The following is a 17,858-nucleotide window of genomic DNA, read 5'->3' as shown; positions in this document are numbered from 1 at the left end:
CAGACTCACAGAATCATGGAATGGTTTGGGTTGGAAAAGAGCTTAAAGATCATCCAGTTCCACCCCCTGCCGTGGGCAGGGACACTTTCCACTAGCCCAGGTTGCTCCAGGCCCTGTCCAGCCTGGCCTTTGACACTTCCAGGAATGGGGCAGCCACAGGGCAAGCTGTGCCAGGGCCTCACCACCCTCAAGGAAGAATTTCTTCCCAATAACCCATCTAAATCTCTCCTCTGTCAGTATAAAACCATTCCCCCTTGTCCCAGTGCCACAGATGCTCTGGCCCTGGGCTGTTCCCTGTGCTGTACACGACTTTCAGGCTGGTTTTACATGCTGCAGGGAAGATGCAGTTTCCTGTATCTCCGGTGTTCCTGGCACATTCCCACTCTGGAAGGAACAAGCATCCTTCTGAGATGCACTTCATGCATTAGCATTTTCTTCTTTAGCCCTGGACTGGAGCCCGTGATGAGCTCAGAGGCTGCACATTGAAAACCTCTCCTGAGCCACTCTGGGAAAACAGAGCAGGCACTGATATCCCAGCAGCGAGTCCTTCTCATGGCCCTGGGAGAACTCTCCATGCTGTTCCCTTGGAAATGGCTCCCCCTCCACTGATCCCTTTGAATTTTGCCTCTGTTTCATCTCCCTGGGGAGATGGTGCTCTGTATCCATTCCTCCCTCCTTCCAGGGATCCAGGGGCTTCTCTGGGCAAGCAGTGCCAGGCCCTCCCACCCTCACAGCCAAGAATTCCTTCTCCATCAGCTCCCACGGCCCATTCCCTCCCACTGAGCGAGTTCTGTCCATTCTCTGCTGCTGCCTCTGGCCAAGGATGTGCACCGGGGGGGGGGGGGGATGAGATGGGAAGTGAGGCACAGAGATGCTCGGGAAGCTCTGCCCTTCTCTGGTAAAAGTCCTTTATTAGAACGGCAAACATGACATTGTCGTCAGTACAGCGGCTGTGTGCGGCTACCATCGCGCAACGGGGGGACGACTCTTACAATCACTGGGACTCTAAGAAGCACCATGGACACCCTAAAGAACGGGGGATGACTTAGGCTGAGGGAGGAGCCCCGGGTGAGCCGGCCACGGGGGCTCCTCAGGAATCCACCCAGCAGCTCTGCCCGGCGTTGTCCCGCAACACGGCTCGGGCAGCTGGGAGGAACCCCTCGCTGGGAGTCAACGAGATAGCACCCATCCAATAAATTAGGAAAACCTAATGCTAGAGCAACAAGGGGCTGTCCTAGAGGAGGGCAGGCTGGCAGGGAATGGGCTATTTACATTTGTCTTTCTGCTGGGCCGGCGCTCCCGTCGCATCCCGCCCGGAGCCGGGCTGGGAGCGCTCCCGGTGCCCGTCCCGGCTCCGCGGGGACAGCGAAGGAAGCGAGGGGACAGCGCATGCAGGCGCTCTCGGCTCCACACGGGGCTGGCACCGTTCCTCTCCTGCCTCTGGATTACCAGAAAGTCGAGCAGGGGATGGCGGCCGATGGGAACTGCTGCCAGCAGCAGGCGCGCGTTCCTGAGTGCGGGGCTGTGGCCAGCTCTCCTTCATCCCCTCCCCATCCCATCCCATCCCATCCCATCCCATCCCATCCCATCCCATCCCATCCCATCCCATCCCCACCCCCGGGCTCTCGGTCAGACCCTCGCTGCAGGATGAATTCTCCGGTGATTGGAAGGACACTATCAGTTCAATTTAAGGCTAGGCTTTATATGGCAACTATAAAAAAATAAACACTAATCTCCAAAGAGCCGGGCGAGGGCTCTCCGGTCTATGGCTGTGCACCGAGGTGTGGGGGGCCCCTGGAGAGCCCCCCGTGGGCGTTCAGCACCCGACCAAGGGCCTGCCAGCACCCGGAGCACCTGGGGACAGGATGGCCACCCCCTGTCCCACACAGGTGCTCCAGGGGACACAGGACAGAGTGGGGTGTTCTGGTAAGGACATGGAGACTGACTGGTAATCCAGGGCCCACCTCTACACATGACCGAGGGTGCTCTGCAAGAAAGGCCACAGGGGAAAGAAATAATCCTGCAAAGTAACCAGGCTGGCGTGGGCGGAAGCGTTCCCGTGTGGGGTCCCTCGGGCTGCCCCCACGGGCGGGGAAAGCGAGACAGAACTGCCCCCCTCCCCAAAACCCCAACTCAAATCAGGAAAATCAAACCTAAAAGCAGACACAGGAGAACAGCTCAGGCTACCTAGGTACTTCATCAGCCAAGGAGAGCTAAAGAGCAAAGCGCACACACACGGGACAGCGCGGAGGCCGGAGAGCGGAGGCGGCCCAAAGCCGGGATCTTCCTTCCTGATTCCTTCCCCATCTCCGGCCAGAGGGACCCGGCAGCTGGGCAGGGACCTGGCCTTGTCCTGCAGGAGGGAACGGGCTGGCTCCTCTCAGCCCAAGAAGAGGCAGCCGGCTCTGGGAGCATCCTCAGGGCATGGCCGAGCGCGAAGTGTAGAACTCGGGCACGGGCAGCCCGGTGTGCAGCGTCACCTGCAGGGACAGACACGGGCCTCAGCTGTGTCCCAGCGTGCCTGCTGTGGCAGCTGGCACATGGTCCCCAGAGAGGGCAGGAGCAGTGCTGGGGACAGGCAGGGCGTGACTGGGGATGCAGGTGTCCCCACAAGTGTGGCAGTGGCTCCATCTGGCTTGTTCCTCACTTTTCTGTGCTGCTGGAGTGAGCTGGGACTGCTGGTAGCAAGCCCCAAATATTCCCAGCTGGCTATGTACAAATCCCACAGCTGGCTGCCAGAGAGGTGGGACATGGCAGGAGCTGGGGCTTTGTGCAGGTGAGATGGACAAAGGGGCACCTGAAGGACAGTGAAGACATCAGAGGAGATCCTGGAGAAGCCCCTGAGCTGAGTGGGGATGGGGACAGAGAGGGGACAGGGACAGTGGAAGGGATGTGGCTCTTTGCTGGAGGGAGGAGGGAGCTTTGTGGTGGGGAAGCTGAGCAGCATCAGGATGTTGGGGCAGGGCCATGCTCACACAGGCACTGGTGAAATTCAGCTCCCTCCCTCTCCTACCTCCCTTCATTTGGGAGGAGAGCACAATTCCTCCTCTTATTGCAGCAGCAGTATTTCCCCCTTCAGATACACATTTGAAGAAAACTGTCTAAAATACAGAGATTTCCCTCCTAATTAGAGTTGTTTTCAATTAGGCATATACCTCTGAAAAAGCATAATAAATGGCTTGGCTCAATTAGCAGCCTTTGATCAGCATCCCAAGGGATTCCTGTGCTGTCAGGGGATTTAGGCACTGCCTTGCCCAGGGAACTCTCACAGCCAAGGGGCTCCAGAGATGCCTTGTCCCTTATGGCAGGGTAGAGGACTGAGGTAGGAGTTAAACCCAGCACTCAGCAGGATGCTTTCACCACACCAAATTAATACAGCACCTCTAAACCCAGCATAGACAACAAGGGATTCGTTAGTGTTTCCTAATTAAACATTACTCCAAGCCAGGCAGAGCCCCCTGCCAGTGAGACCCTTGGGGTGGGAAAATTTGGCAAGGATGCTCCCAAAGTTTGGGATGGTCCCATCACACCTTTGTCCCAGTGCTGCTGGAAAATTGTCACTGCCTTGGTGACAGTGCAGCAAGCCCTGGATCCTGATGGACAGAGCAGAGCATGTCCAAATCCATGGATCCCTGGTTACAGAGGCCACTTGGTGCCTCTGCCCTTGCACAGAGGTGATGATAAAATCCTAGAATGGTTTGGGTTGGAATTGACCTCAAGTCCCATCCCATTCCACCCCCTCCATGGGCAGGGACACCTTCCATTGTCCCAGGGTGCTCCAAGCCCCAATGTCCAACCTGGCCTTGGGCACTTCCAGGGATCCAGGGACAGCCAAAGTTGCTCTGGAAATTCTATTCCAGGGCCTCCCCACCCTCACAGGGAAGAGTTTCTTCCCAATATCCCATCTCCTCCTGCCCTTTGGGAAGCCATTCTCCCTTCTCCTGTCACTCCAGGCTCTGTTCCAAAGCCCCTCTCCAGATCTGACACCCACTGGGCACCCTGAGATGATCCATCCTGTGTCCTTGGATGTGCCTGGGCATTGTGCAGGGTCGGGGTGCAGGCAGTGCCAGGGGTATGTGCCAAGGCCAGGGTGTGCAGGATTCCCTGGGACAGAGGAGAGCAGGGATGTGGTCAGTGAGAAGAGAAATGAAAGATGGAAATACCGGAATGGTGGCACTGCTTGGGGATGTTCAGGAGAGCTGAGAGCTTGGGAGAGAGGGAGATAAGAAGGGTTTGAAATGTCCCAGAGGCAAACAGGCTTTGCAAGATGCCCCTCTCCCTGGTGATGGTCCATCCAGGACCTGGGAGAGCTGTAGGAACTGTTGAGGCTCTTCTGAGGGAGCATCACACAGTTATCAAGGAGGGCTGGAGAACCCTGGTGCTTCAGCAGCCCTGAGGGAGGAACCTGGAGTGAGAGATGAGGCTACAGGGGAACCTGTCCTGATTCTGGAGACTTACAGGTGGTTTAGGTGCAAGTTCTGCTCCTTCCAAGCCACCCTTGCTGCACAAGAACCCTCCTGCTCCTGCAGTGACAGCAGTATGAGGGGGAGTGTGACAGCAAGGTCACCATTCCCACTGCTGGCAATGTCACACCTGCTCCAGAGAGCCCGACCAAGCCGTACCTGCACGTTCCTGTTGAGGCTGACGGCGGGGAAGAAGAGGCCCTCCAGGTTCTCAAAGGCCACGGGCCCTTGCTGGTCCTCGTTGATGGAGAAGGTCAGAGTCCTCCTGGTCAGATCCAGCAGCACTCCCACCGTGGCCCCTTTCGTGATCCCGCCCTCCGTTCTGTGGGGGGAAAAGGCTCAGTGGCCCCTGGGCTCCTGGCTCAGGCCATGGAGATCTGGGACTGATGATGGTGAACACCACAACTCACCCAGGAGCCAGGCCATGACCTGCTCCCATCCCAGCCATGCTCACCATTCCCTGGGAACCCCCTCCTCTTACCCTCCCATGGAGCTGCTCTCCTCTTGCCATGAAAAGCCACCCTGAGAGCAGCTACAGCCACACAACCACGGGGGAAAGCAGGTGGAACTATGGAGCAAAGCCACACCAGAACCTGCTGATCCACCAGGGAAAGGCCTGCAGGAAGGTGACCCCAGGCTCTCCCCAAAGTCCCCAGTCCCACGTGGAACACGAGCAGTGGCACAGGGATCAAGGCAAATGTTGCTGCAGGAGTTGCAAGGATTTGGCTGTTACTGGGAAGGGGATGCCAACAGGAAGAGCCAGCATGGAAAAAGTGGTGGCAGGCAGGGAAGGAACACTGAACAAGGCAGCACCAAGCAGGCAGGGCCTGATCCCCACTCGGGGAAGGGCACATCCTCCAACAGAGATGACCAGGATTGATGCCACCCTCCCTGTGGACACTTGCAGGTGCCACTCTCAAAGGCACAGGCTCTTTGGGCTGTGGTGTCTGGGGAAAGCGCCTGTCCCTGCCTGATGCAGTTCCTTTGGGGGGATCCCTGGGGGCCCCCTAAGCTGTGTGTTTGCTTGTAGCAGCAGGCAGGCAAGGAGACTCCACACGGCTTCTGAGGGTGCTCATTAGATGAGGGTTTTTAGGGGGTCCCATCCCCAGAAGCAGCATGGTTTGTGAGGGAGAAGGGGGAAAAGGGAAGGAGGGGGAGAGAGGGAGAGCCTGGGGACAAAAGGGCCAAGAGAGAGTCTGGTCTCCCCCCAAAGCTTAACAGGGAGATTCAAAGGGGGCACAGAATAAGCCTTGGGCCAATGGGATTACAGATCCACAACACTTCAGGGGAGAGGATCACAGGCTTGGAATAACCCCTACATTTTCAAGGGGTGAGACAGAGCATACCACTGAACTAAACTGCACCACCCCAGCTGCCCACGTACCTGTTGGTGTGGGAGTTGTTGTGCATGAACCAGCTGCGGTTGTTGTCCACGTACATGGCCCAGGCCTTGTCGTCCTTGCCCAGCATGGCATCCTTGAGCACGTCGATGCGCGCCACGCCGAAGGCCGGGTCGGGGTGGTTGTCGTAGCGGTCGATGGACAGCTCCCAGTAGTGCAGCCCTTTGGAAAAGCCCGTTTTGCCCAGCACCACCCTGTCGTCGTAGCTGTTGCAGGTGACAGTCAGGTTGTCATTGGAAAAGATGATGTCAGCGTGGGCAGAGGAGGGGTCGAAAGAGAACCAAGCAACTGGAACACACAAACAAGGCGGGGTTAGCGCGGTGGGGACGCGCCGGGGCCGCGGGCAGCGACACGGACGGGGCATGCTGCATGCAGGACACGGAGCTTCCACCAGGGAGGGACAACTTCCACCAGGGAGGGACAACTTCCACCACAGAGAGACAACTTCCACCACGCAGGGATGCTCTGAGCTCCTGTGGCCGCAGCTGCCAGTGTGCCTGAGGTTTTATGGCCAGGACTTGGAGGAGTTTCGCTCTTGCTGCTCCGTGGTTCCCAATGTCTCAGCTCGTGAGCCTGCAGGATCCTCAAGGCCTCCTAAAATTTGGCCCTTGCAGGAGACGTGATCCTCACCAGGTCTCCAGGCTCTAACAGAATTATGGAATCGTGGAAGGGTTTGGGTTGGAAGGGATCTTAAAGCCCATCTTGTTCCAACACCTGCCATGGCAGGGACACCTTCCACTATCCCAGGTTGCTCCAAGCCCTGTCCAGCCTGGCCTGGAATGTAACTTACTCTCAGGACCAAGTGTTATCAGTTTGCAGAGTCAGGTCAGTGTGGGAAGGGGACGAGGATCAGCAGATAAACTCTGTGTGTGTATTTAAGGGCTGTTTTTGGGAACCAAAAGCACACACATAGATCTTCATTTACGGAGTCACACAAAGAAACCTCCCTGCCAAGCAACGAGCCACACCTAAGACAAGAACTCATGGGAAGGCTGGAAAATGCCCCAAAACCTCCAGGATTCCGTAGGGCGGCTGGTTTGAATGCACAGGACTTGGTTACTGCAAATCTGACAGACACAGTGTCACGTCCTCGACAAGACAGACGGACAGGGAGTCATTCACAGCCACCAGCCCGGTTCCCCAGGTGGTTTCCTCCAGCTGAAAACGTGAACTGACACATCCAACAGAACACTCTGGCGGCTTGAAAAACAGAACCACTCGTGTGAGACTGGTTGACTCTGGTTTATTGGAAGGTTGCACGGGACAGCTGCCATGCACGCGGCCGCCCCGCGCTGCCCGCGCTCCCCGCGCACGGGGGTGCCGTACCTGCCACCATTTTTTTAATGTCAACTGTGGTCATCCCCAGGGAAAGGCATGCCAGAGAGAAAACAGCACGTCAGGTTGGGTGGGGAGAGAAGGAGAAACCATTCCTGCTTGTCTGGGACTCCAGCCAGAGCATGGAACCGTTGGCAGTTTGCATCACGGTGGGGCGAGAGGCGCGAGGATGGGCTGGGGCTGTGAGAGGGTGCAGGGTGAGCAGGGAACCCCACAGGGCTGCAGGCTCCTTCTCCAGGGGAATGGGCAGGACTGGCCCTGCAGACAGTCTGAAGAGGACAGGCAAGCAGCAGCCACCTTGCTTTAATTAGCTGCAAAGGGGCTAATTGCATCCAGGGCATTTGGCCCATGTTCAAGTGCCTTAATGAGCAGGGATGTGCACTGAGAATCATGGAATGGTTTGGGTTGGAAGGAACCTTAAAATTCATCCTGTTCCACCCACTGCCATGGGCAGGGACACCTTCCACTATCCCAGGTTGCTCCAACCTGGCCTTGGACACTTCCAGGGATGGGGCAGCCACAGCTTCTCTGGACACTCTGTGCCAGGGCCTGCCCACCCTCACAGCCAGAATTCCTTCCTAATATCCAACCTAACCCTGCCCTCTTTCAGTTCAAAAGAGAAGGAGAGCAGAAGAATCAGTTCTCAATTACAGGGCCATTTCCAAAGCACCGACCTCAGGCTTCTCTTTAAAACCATTATTGGGAAAACCAAAATGCCTTTACAACATCCAGCCACCATAACTTCTCCAAATTTGCCTCCTGCCTAGGGCAGTGGTGGAATTCCCATTCTTGGAGGGATTTAAAAGCTGTGTGGATGTGGCACTTGGGGACAGGGGTCAGTGGGCCTTGGCAGTGCCGGGGAATAGTTGGACTCAGAGGGCTTTTCCAACCTCAACAATTCCATGATTCTGTCACATCCAGGAGTGCTCTGCAAGCAGGGTATGAGCGAGAAACGCTGCTCAGTCGCCAAAGAAAAGATAAAAAAGCAAAAAGAATAAAAAGAATGAAGCAACAGGCAGGAGGTGCCAGTTAATTGTAATTAAGATACTTGCCTAATTGGGAGTAAGGCGATCCTTGTGAGTCAAAATTGCATCCTATAAAGAGATACTACATTTCACACATCACAGCTAAGGAACAACAACCTCCCGACAAACACTCTGAGCATTTCATTGCTAATTAAGCATCCAGCAGCCACGGGAGGCCTGATTCATTAAAAGCCAGAGGTCACGGAGAGGGGTGGCAAACACAGCCTGGGAGTTTGAGTGTGGACTGGATAAAGTCTGACTGCTCAGGATGCCAAATTATTCTGCTTTTCTCCAGAAAAAGGCAGGAAATTTTAGCCTTGGTGGAGTATCTTGGCTGCTTGGTAAAGATTGTCTAAACGGACTGAAAAACCACTCCTGGAAGGACAGGGATGGAGGAAAAGGCAGCTCCTGATGGGTCTGGGGTGGGATGGAGCTGGAATGGAGATCCCTGGGGGCTGACACCTGCCTCAGACCCCAAAGGGCTGTAGCTTCATCAGCTCCAAGGGCAGGATGTGTTGGGAAGCCCTTCATGCTCCTGTGCCTCATTGCATGCACCTCATGGGAGCCAGGGACTGACCCTGGAGCTTGTCCTGACCTAGGGGCTTGTTCTGATCCAGGAGCTTGTCCTGACCTAGGGGCTTGTTCTGATCCAGGAGCTTGTCCTGACCTAGGGGCTTGTCCTGACCCAGCTTTTTCTTACCTAGAAGCTTGTCCTAATCCAGAAGCTTGCCCTGATCCAGGAGCTTGTTCTGACCTAGGGGCTTGTCCTGTTCCAGGAGTTTTTCCTGACCTAGGGGCTTGTACTGATCCTCCTGGATCAGGACCTAGGAGTTGTCCTGATCCAGTTTTTTCTTACCTAGAAGCTTGCCCTAATCCAGAAGCTTGCCCTGACCTAGGGGCTTGTCCTGATCCAGGAGCTTGTCCTGGTCCAGGAGCTCATCCTCACCAGGAGACACCAACACAAGCCCCGTGTTGGCGCTGTGTGGGACAGCACTCACGAAGGGCGCTGGATTTTAGTGCCAGCCCTGCCCAGCTCTGTGCCTGGTCTCCCCCTCCTGCCCTGGGTGTTGGTGGGAAGGCACCTGGCTGTGGCTGTGCTCCGTGCTGTGCCAAGAGGCTCCTCCTGAGGCTGCTTTAATGAATCCTGCCCCGTGTCCCGACTCCGGCACCGCTCCTCCAGGGCTCCGCGCATCGCTGCGCTCCAACCTCTCATGAGGGACACACAGCCCCTGTTGTGGCTGTCAGGACCCCGATTTTCCCTGTCCCCCCACCCCAGAGTGGGGCTGCAGAAGGTGCAAGGTGCACACACGGGTTTGGCTCACGGGCAGCACGGGAGGGTCCCGGGACCCCGGACACAAAGGAAGGAACGTCCGTAACAAAACAGCGTTGGAAGCCATCAGCTCACAGCAGCACGATGAGAAATCAAACACAAAAAGCACAAAGAAAAGAAAGTTTGCAGGGTCCTCCCCACCCCACCCTGGTTATTCTGGCAAGGGTCATGCTGCAGCATTCCTCATTCCGTGTTATGGGATGGAAGTCAAACAATCGGGGGCCCCCATTCTTCCAGGGCTTCCACCAGAGAAAGCTGGGAATGATCGCCTTTGGAGCGGTGTAAATCCAGAGTGGTGGAAGAATCAGGGCCCAGGATCTTTAGCAACAGAAGATGTGCAAAGATTGGTTAGAAAACAGCTCTGAGAGATCCCTGTGGCTCCCTTCTGGCTGCCCACATCCATCCCTCACTGTGCCTGAGCTGCCTCCATCCCAGCGCAGCCCGCAGTTCTGGGCACACGGATCCGAGCTCGTGTGGGGCTGCCAGGCCACAGAGGGAGCACAGGACAGGGGTGGTGTCCTCTGCTCTGCAGGAAACAGGGCCTTGGGATGGGCACATCTGGGGTTGGAAAAGCTGAGCCCAGTGCTCAAAGCTGAGCAGAAGAGAGCCCACGTCTCCAGGCCCTAAGTCGGGCTGTGAGCTGGAATCACAGAATCCCAAACTGGTTTGGGTTGGAGGGGACACAAATCAATCACCTAATTTCCACACATGACCTCATTCCACAAATGACCTCATTCCACACCCCTGCTGTGGGCAGGGACACCTTCCACTATCCCTGGCTGCTCCAACCAGGCCTGGGACAGACACTCCAGGGATGGGGAGTCCTCAGTCTCTCTGAGCAACAAGCCAGAGCCTGTGTCCAGACTCGCTTCTTCCCTAAGAGGGGTCTAGATTTAACCAACCAAACTCATTTCACAGACCAAATCTCCCAGCAGAGGCTGTGTTTCCTGGTTGTGCTCAGAAAGGAAAGCTTGGGGATATTCCCTCAGGTTTCACCCAGGGAATGCCTTTTCTGATTAACCCTTGACACAAGCTCAACACAAACCAGAAATGAGGAATCTTCTAGAGGAAAGTGTCCCTGCCCATACCAGGAGGTTGGAAGCTTTAAGGTCCCTTCTAACCCAAACCATTCAGGGATTTCTGATCACCAAAGGGCTCAGCCTTGCCAAGAGCAGCACCCAGGTAAGGAATGACTGTGCTGCTCCATCAGCCCACACCTGAAACACCCCAGGAGAAGCAACCACTGACCCCCCTGGGCGGCAGGAGCAGGCCACTGACAAACAGAAAGAATTCCCACCGCCATTCTGCATGTCATGGCAAAAACAAACACAACAGAACAGAACAAACAGAGAGTTTGGAGATGCCCAGAAGCACAGACCAAGAGGCAAGGCCAGAGGCGCTCAGCTCACCGGCTGAATTCAGGGACTGTAAGGAGGAATGCAAGCTCAGCTGGTGGGCCGAAGATCTTAGCTCAAAGTAGGATCTCCCCGAGAAGCTGGGTTGCAGGTTAAGGGTGGAGGAGAAAGGACTCATTCTACGAAGCTGCGATCTTTCCAAAGGCACTGGGAAAGGGAGGGTCTGCTCTTCTGACTGCGTGTCTAAACGTAAGATCAAGGCAAACTGCACATCAGACATGGGCTCTCTGCTGCTGGGCACAGAGCAGCAAACAGCTCTGAGAGGTCCCTGAGGAATGGCTGGTGCTGGGCAGCCCACAGAGACCCTTCAGGGCAGCCTGGCAGCAAGGAAAACAAGTTCATCTTCCAAAGTGTCCCCGTGACAAATTCAAAAATTCAACTGGTTTTCTGTAAAGGGGGAGGGTTCTGCATCTCTTCACAGTAATGCACCTAAAAGAATCCACAGATTACCATGCACACAGTCCCACCGTGCTTTAACACATCCCAAACCTTTTCCCAGGGGTGGGAAACCCAGCTGGTGACATTTTGCAGGGCTGTGCTAAGCTCCAGCACCCTAAGAACCACCAAGCACCCACCTTACTCAAGGGTTGTTCGGGAGGTTGTGTTCTTGGTATCCCTTTGTACCTGTCAAAACACATCTGAGCCTTACAGCAAGAATTCAACCTGTGGCATTCACAGCAAAAATGATGTCAGAGCAGAGGAAACCTCTGGGGTCATTGGTTCCTGTTCCCTGCTACCACAGTCACCTCCCACAGTTTCTTCCCTGACCTCTTCCGGGATTGTGTTAACATGAAAATGTAGAATCCACCATCCACACACTCACACTGCATCCCCCAGCCTTCCCAGCTCTGCTGTGAGAATGGATTGAGCTGGGAATTGTGTTAAAACAGATAAAAAAGGGAACATTTCCTTGCATGGTGGTTGTAACTTCTGCAATTCGCTGCTGCTGCTGTGGCCCAGGCTGTGGAAGCAAAGGTGTCAGTGGGGTCAGAGGAGAGAAATTATTGCACAACAGCCAATAAACAGAGCTCAAAGTTTGTTTATTAGTTTAGCTTCTAACCCTACCAGGAGTGAGAGTAACTGCTACCACGAGTGGCTGTGCTCATGGCTCTCCCTGATTAACCCCTCACATCCCTGAGGCTCCCTGCAGGCTGGTCCCCCTGGGGCTGCTCAACCTTTAAAAACCCTGGTTGCTGCTCAGGGTCACTCCATGGATGGTCAGGAATTTAAAGCTGGGCTCCAGATGAGGAGCTGGGCTTGAAAGAAAAGGTTCTGGTGCTTGGCTTGGCTGGGGAAGGGAGGAGGGAGCTCTGGGCCTGGAGAGAGGCCTGGGAGGCACTGCTGAGCTCCATTTCTCCCTCTCCACCTGGTCCTTCATCCTGACACCCAGAGCATGGAAAGAGGTCAGCAGGAGTCTGGCCAGAGGCCAGGAAATCTGCTGGATGAGGGAAAAGCAGGAGAGCAGGGGCTGCCCAGCTCAGGGAGGAGGAGGAGGCCAGGAGAGAGCCCAGGGCAGCCAAGCAGAGCTGCCACCAGCCAAGCTGTGGGACATGTCTGTGCCCTGGGTCACCTTGGGAACTTCCAGACTCACTTCCCAGCCCACAGCTGAGCTTCATTCAGGTGCTGGAGAAACAGAGGTTAAGGCAGAGCCTTGGGCTAAGATGTGACAGAGCAATCCCAGGGATTGTGTGGAAGAGCCCCAAATAGCTCAGGAGGGGACACAGTCCAAGGCAAGGACGTCACCTTCCACCCCTGCTGTCCCTTGGCTGTGCTGGGGACAGGGATCTCCATCCCTGGGAAGCCCCAGCACACGGAAGGGCTCAGGAGCTCAGACCTTCTCCCAGCCTTGTCCTGCTGGTGGCACCAAGAACCAGCTCTGAAGAGTGACCTGCCATAGTTTCCCTGGGGATGAGCAGAAGGTGCCTCTCCCATGGGCTGGGAAGATGTTCCTGCTGCAAATTCCTGCCTGTGCTGCCTTCCCATGGGATTTTCCACCTGGCAATTGCTGTGGCTGTTTGCCACAGACGGATTGCTGTGGCAGAGCCCCAGACCCATCCCCTTCTTCTCGTCCTGGTTCTCCTCAGATGCTGAACCCTGCAAGGCCTTTTGCTCCCCACTACCCTCTGCTCACAGGAAACAGAGGAAAGGCGTCAGTTCCCGTCCACAGGCTGCAGATAAAGATCTCATGGGCCAGAGCTACAAACCAGCTCTTCAATGCCAGAATTCCTCAGAGCCACTTAGAGCAGGACAGCCAGAGATTCAGAGCAGTTCAGAGAGATTCTCTCTTCACATCCAGCCTGTCCCTTTTTTGTCCCCTCTTCCCACACAACCACTTTGCAGGAAGCTGCAGAGCTTGGCTGAAGGGAAAAGCTCAGCCTACTTCAGACAAAATAGCTCTTAAGAAGGGCTGATGGTGCTCTAAAAGCCAGGAATAAAAGCCCAAGCCAGGGCTGTGATGTGCTCCTTTCACAGGCACTGCGATATCCGGAAGCTGCACACACAGATGTGATTTATTTCTCTTTCAATCCCAAAGAGCTCAGGCAGCCTCTAAGAGCACAAAATGCTCCAGGCCCGTTTGACTTTTTCTCCCTGCTCTTTTTTTTTGTGCTGGAATAACAAATGCAAGAGCTCATTCAAGTGAAAAGGCTGAATGAATGCAGGCAAGGAGATGGAACTTCTCCGTGGTGGCACAGCCCTGCTGGGACCACAAGCAGCTATTTTCTCCCAGATTCCTTTGAATTTTGGAGCTTGGCTCAATGTGAGAACACCTCTGAGAGGCAATCAAAGCTGGGAAGATCATAGAGGGGACCCTGTCAACTCCTGGCCGGGACAACTTAAAGCCCAGCTGGTTTTGATGAGGAAATTGTGCCTCAAATGTGTGGTGTGAGGCACAGAGGAGATGAGAAGTCACAGCTCTGCTGTCTCCTGCTAAGGCTGGCGTGGGAGCTGTTGACCTTCAGGCTTTGGGAGCAGTCCTGGCCAGCCTGGCACGGGGCTGGATGGAGCTCATCCCCTCCCTGGATCTCCAGAGGAACTCCTGCAGCTCCTGTGCTGCTGGTGCTCAGTTTGCAAAGAGGCACTGAGGTGTCTCTGACCGATGTGCCAAGGCCTCTGTGCTGTGCCCTCCCTGCCTCTCCTGTGAGAAGTTTGTCACAGTTTTGCTGTCTGCTCTAGCTCTGAGTGAATCCTGTTCCTGGCTGACCTGCCCTTTCCAAACTGGAATGGTGATCTGCAGGCAGTAGGGGAAAGTAGCTTAGTTTCTCTAAGAGAAACAAGCTTGCTCTACTTTTGTCTTCTATTTCTTCAGCAAAAATCCCATTTTTCTCCTTGCTGAAAGCCCCCAGGGCTGCTCTGTGGCTCTCCCCTTCCTTCCACCCCCCAACAGCCCCATGATCTGTGTGTGTTCCCTTCTGATCCCAGCTGCCAGCCAGCTGGATGCTGCTGTCAAAAACCCTCACACGGCTTGGAAAGGAGAGATTTTCACCTGGGAGCAAGGAAAAGGGATTGCAGCAAGCATGGAGAGCTCCCACAGAAGGGATTTGTGCCTGGAGGGGGCTGATCCCTGCCTGCCCAGCTGCAGCTCCCCACTCCCACCCCGGAGCCAGCCCCGCCACTCTCCACCTGCACGGCAGGAATAAACCAATTTTCCACCATGGATTAAGTGCCTGCTGTGACAAATGGACTTAAAGGCAGGCAGGGAGATCCCCCTGCAGCCTGCAAGGGAGGGTTTAACATTCTGAGTGGGTGTGGGGGCGATGCAGACGATGCTGCAGGGCTTCCCTGGCTCTGGAAGGACACCGGGACACCAAAACACTGCTCCATGGCTCTGGAAGGACACCAAAACACTGCTCCATGGCTCTGGAAGGACACCAGGACACCAAAACACTGCTCCATGGCTCTGGAAGGACACCAGGACACCAAAACACTGCTCCATGGCCCCTCTGCTCCCTGTCTGCCCTGCCAGGCCTGGATCCTGTGCTCATGGCATTGTGCAGGAGCAGTGCTGGCAGTGCTTTGCTTTAAATGGGCCCAATGGAAGCATCTGAGCTTCCCTTCTGTGTCACATCACCCCAGCTTTAAACAACTCCCTTCCCAGAGAGCAGCAGGCACAACTTCCCAAGGACCTGTCCTGGGAAACACAGTGAGAAACCTCAGGGAAGGAGAGAAAACAATTCTTATCTCTATTCACTGCTCCTGCTGTTTTTGCACATGTGGAATGTGTCAGGAAGATTGTTTACCTGAAGGGATTTGGTAATTGGGCTCTGGTGATGGTTGGTTGTGTTAATTAACCAATCACTCCAAGCTGTGTCCTGGCTGGCTCAGACAGCCACGGGTTTTTCTTTAGTATAATATAAAACATAAGTACAGTTTTCTTTAGTATAGTATTTGTTTAGTATAGTATTAATAATACATTAGTATTAGTAATATAGAATATATATAATATATTCTGTATTACTAATACTGTTCTATAATATGGAATAATTATAGATATATTAGTATTAGTAATATAGAATATATATAATATTTTCTGTATTACCAATACTGTTCTATAATATGGAATAATTATATATATTTGTATTAGTAATATAGAATATATATAATATTTTCTGTATTACTAATACTATTCTATAATATGGAATAATTATATATATTCGTATTAGTAATATAGAATATATATAATATTTTCTGTATTACTAATACTATTCTATAATATAGAATAATTATATATATTCGTATTAGTAATATAGAATATATATTCTATATTCTATATTACTAATACTATTCTATAATACAGAATAATTATATATATTAGTATTAGTAATATAGAATACATATTCTATACTCTATATTACTAATACTATTCTATAATACAGAATAATTGTATATTTATTAGTATTAGCAATATAGAATAGCTTAATTGTTCAGCATCCTGAATCATGGAGTCGACCCCAATCACTCCCAGACCTTGGGGTGTCCCTGCACTCCACATTCCCCCCATGCCTCCCCAGAGAGCACAGGGAAAGGCTGGGATGGAGCTGCTGGCTCTGCTGGAGGCTGCTGCCCCAGCTGTGCCCAGCTGTGCCCGGGTCAGCGCAGGTGCTGCTGCAGGGCTGGCCCAGGGCGGGCAGCAGGAGCTGGGCTGGGCTCTCCCGGGCCGTGCCCAGGCCCTCCCTTACCCTCGGAAGTCTGCAGCACCAGGGTCTTGCTGTAGGGGCTGACTCCTGACTTGTTGAAGGCCTTGACACGGGCACTGTAGGTGCTGTTGAAGTGCAGCCCATCCACTGTGCACATGGTCTCCTTGCCCACGTACACCTCCTGCAAGAAACGGCTCCTGTCAGTGCCAGGGATGGCAATGCCGCTGACACACGGCATGAAAAATCCCTTCGCTGGGATCTGTTCTGCTGAGAGGCCTCAGAAACGACAGGTAAACATTGATTATCTGTGCTGTGGGATGCAACAGGGGCATCTGTGGTTGGTCTCATGTGGCTGTTTGTAATTAATGGCCAATCACAGCCCAGCTGCCTTGGACTCTCTGAGAATCAAAAGATTTTATTATCATTCCTTTCCTTCCTTTGAAGCCTTCTGATGAAATCCTTTATTCTATTCTTTTAGTATAGTTTTAATATATTATATACTTCTAATATAATATAGTAATAAATATAAAATAATTAATATGTTAATATATAATATATATAATATACTATAATATACAATAATAATATAATATACAATAATATACTATAATAATATAGTGTAATATTATGTAATGTAACGTTATAATGTGATATGATGTGATATAATATAATATAATATAATATAATATAATATAATATAATATAATATAATATATCAAGCCTTCTGAAACACGGAGTCAGACCCTCATCTCTTCCCCCCTGGGACCCCTGTGAGCCCCAGCCCAGGGAACAGCCTGGCACGCCTTGGGGGGCACAGGATGCCCCCTGGGCATCCCTGGGGGCTGGGGAGGGCTGAGGCTGAGCAAGGTGGGCTTTGTTCCCTGGGCTGCAGCTCCAGCAGGAGCTGGGGGGGTTCTGCCCCTCTGCACTGCTCAGTTGGGATCCCACATGGAACTCCGTCCCCAGATCTGGGGTGCAACATCAGGAGGACGTGGAGCTGCTGGAGAGAGCCCAGAGGAATCCATGGAGCTGCTCCAGGGGCTGGAGCCAGGCTGGGAGAAGAAAAGGCTCCAGGGAGAGCTCAGAGCCCCTGGCAGGGCCTGAAGGGGCTCCAGGAGAGCTGCAGAGGGACTGGGGACAAGGCATGGAGGGACAGGAGCCAGGGAATGGTTCCCAGTGCCAGAGGGTGGGGATGGGTGGATTTTGGGGATGAATATTACCAGCAGCAAGCACTGACCTTGTCCTCCCCACACCCATCCTGCTGCTCCCTTCCCTGCAGGTGCCACCCCTCAGCTCACTGTGGGTGAATTCAGAGTGCACTGGGCTGCTCCTGTGCCTGCCCTCCGTGGATGTGAACACACCAGGATAATTATTGGCGTGTTGGATCAGAGAAAAATCATATTTTAATTGTGTAATTACAGCAATTTAAAAGCCCTCAGGCCTTAAACACCTCTGCTTGCTGGCAGCTGGCAAACCATGAGGCTTTCATGGCAATTAGCATGCCTTGCATGAAATATTCAGCAGCCTAAAAATATGGATTTTAGGGAATGGTTTGGATTGGAATTGACCTTAAAAACCATCTTGTTCCACTATTGCCATGGGCAGGGACACCTTCCACTATCCCAGGCTGCTCTGAGCCCTGTCCAGGCTGGCCTTGGACACTTCCAGGGATCCAGGGGCAGCCACAGCTGCTCTGGGTAACAAGAGCTTCAAACTTTGAGTTTCCAAGTCAAGGTGGCCACGGGAAAGGCATTG

The 17,858-nt window shown here is 53.5% G+C and overlaps 1 protein-coding gene across 5 annotated transcripts in view; it reads right to left on the bottom strand.

The window, feature by feature from the left end:
* Positions 1–1,623: 1,623 nt before the first annotated feature.
* Positions 1,624–17,858, bottom strand: part of TRIM9 (tripartite motif containing 9) — a 68,994-nt gene continuing 52,759 nt past the window's right edge. For 2 of the 5 annotated variants that reach the window (XM_059474958.1, XM_059474959.1), the window contains exons 7-13: positions 16,146–16,284; positions 10,963–11,151; positions 8,251–8,292; positions 7,190–7,213; positions 5,848–6,151; positions 4,623–4,785; positions 1,624–2,480 (exon numbers count right to left, since the gene is read on the bottom strand). In XM_059474958.1, coding sequence (XP_059330941.1) covers positions 2,418–2,480; positions 4,623–4,785; positions 5,848–6,151; positions 7,190–7,213; positions 8,251–8,292; positions 10,963–11,151; positions 16,146–16,284 — 924 coding nt within the window. In that variant the 3' untranslated portion in view covers positions 1,624–2,417. The remainder of the gene's footprint in view (positions 2,481–4,622; positions 4,786–5,847; positions 6,152–7,189; positions 7,214–8,250; positions 8,293–10,962; positions 11,152–16,145; positions 16,285–17,858) is intronic. The other 3 variants (XM_059474961.1, XM_059474962.1, XM_059474960.1) reach the window with 2 other exon arrangements.

This window comes from Ammospiza nelsoni, chromosome 6 (assembly GCF_027579445.1).
Source record: "Ammospiza nelsoni isolate bAmmNel1 chromosome 6, bAmmNel1.pri, whole genome shotgun sequence".
In the NCBI taxonomy this organism is placed as follows: Eukaryota; Metazoa; Chordata; class Aves; order Passeriformes; family Passerellidae; genus Ammospiza; species Ammospiza nelsoni.
The sequence above is the reverse complement of the archived record's forward strand: the minus strand, read 5'-3'. Positions and strand labels throughout refer to the sequence as shown.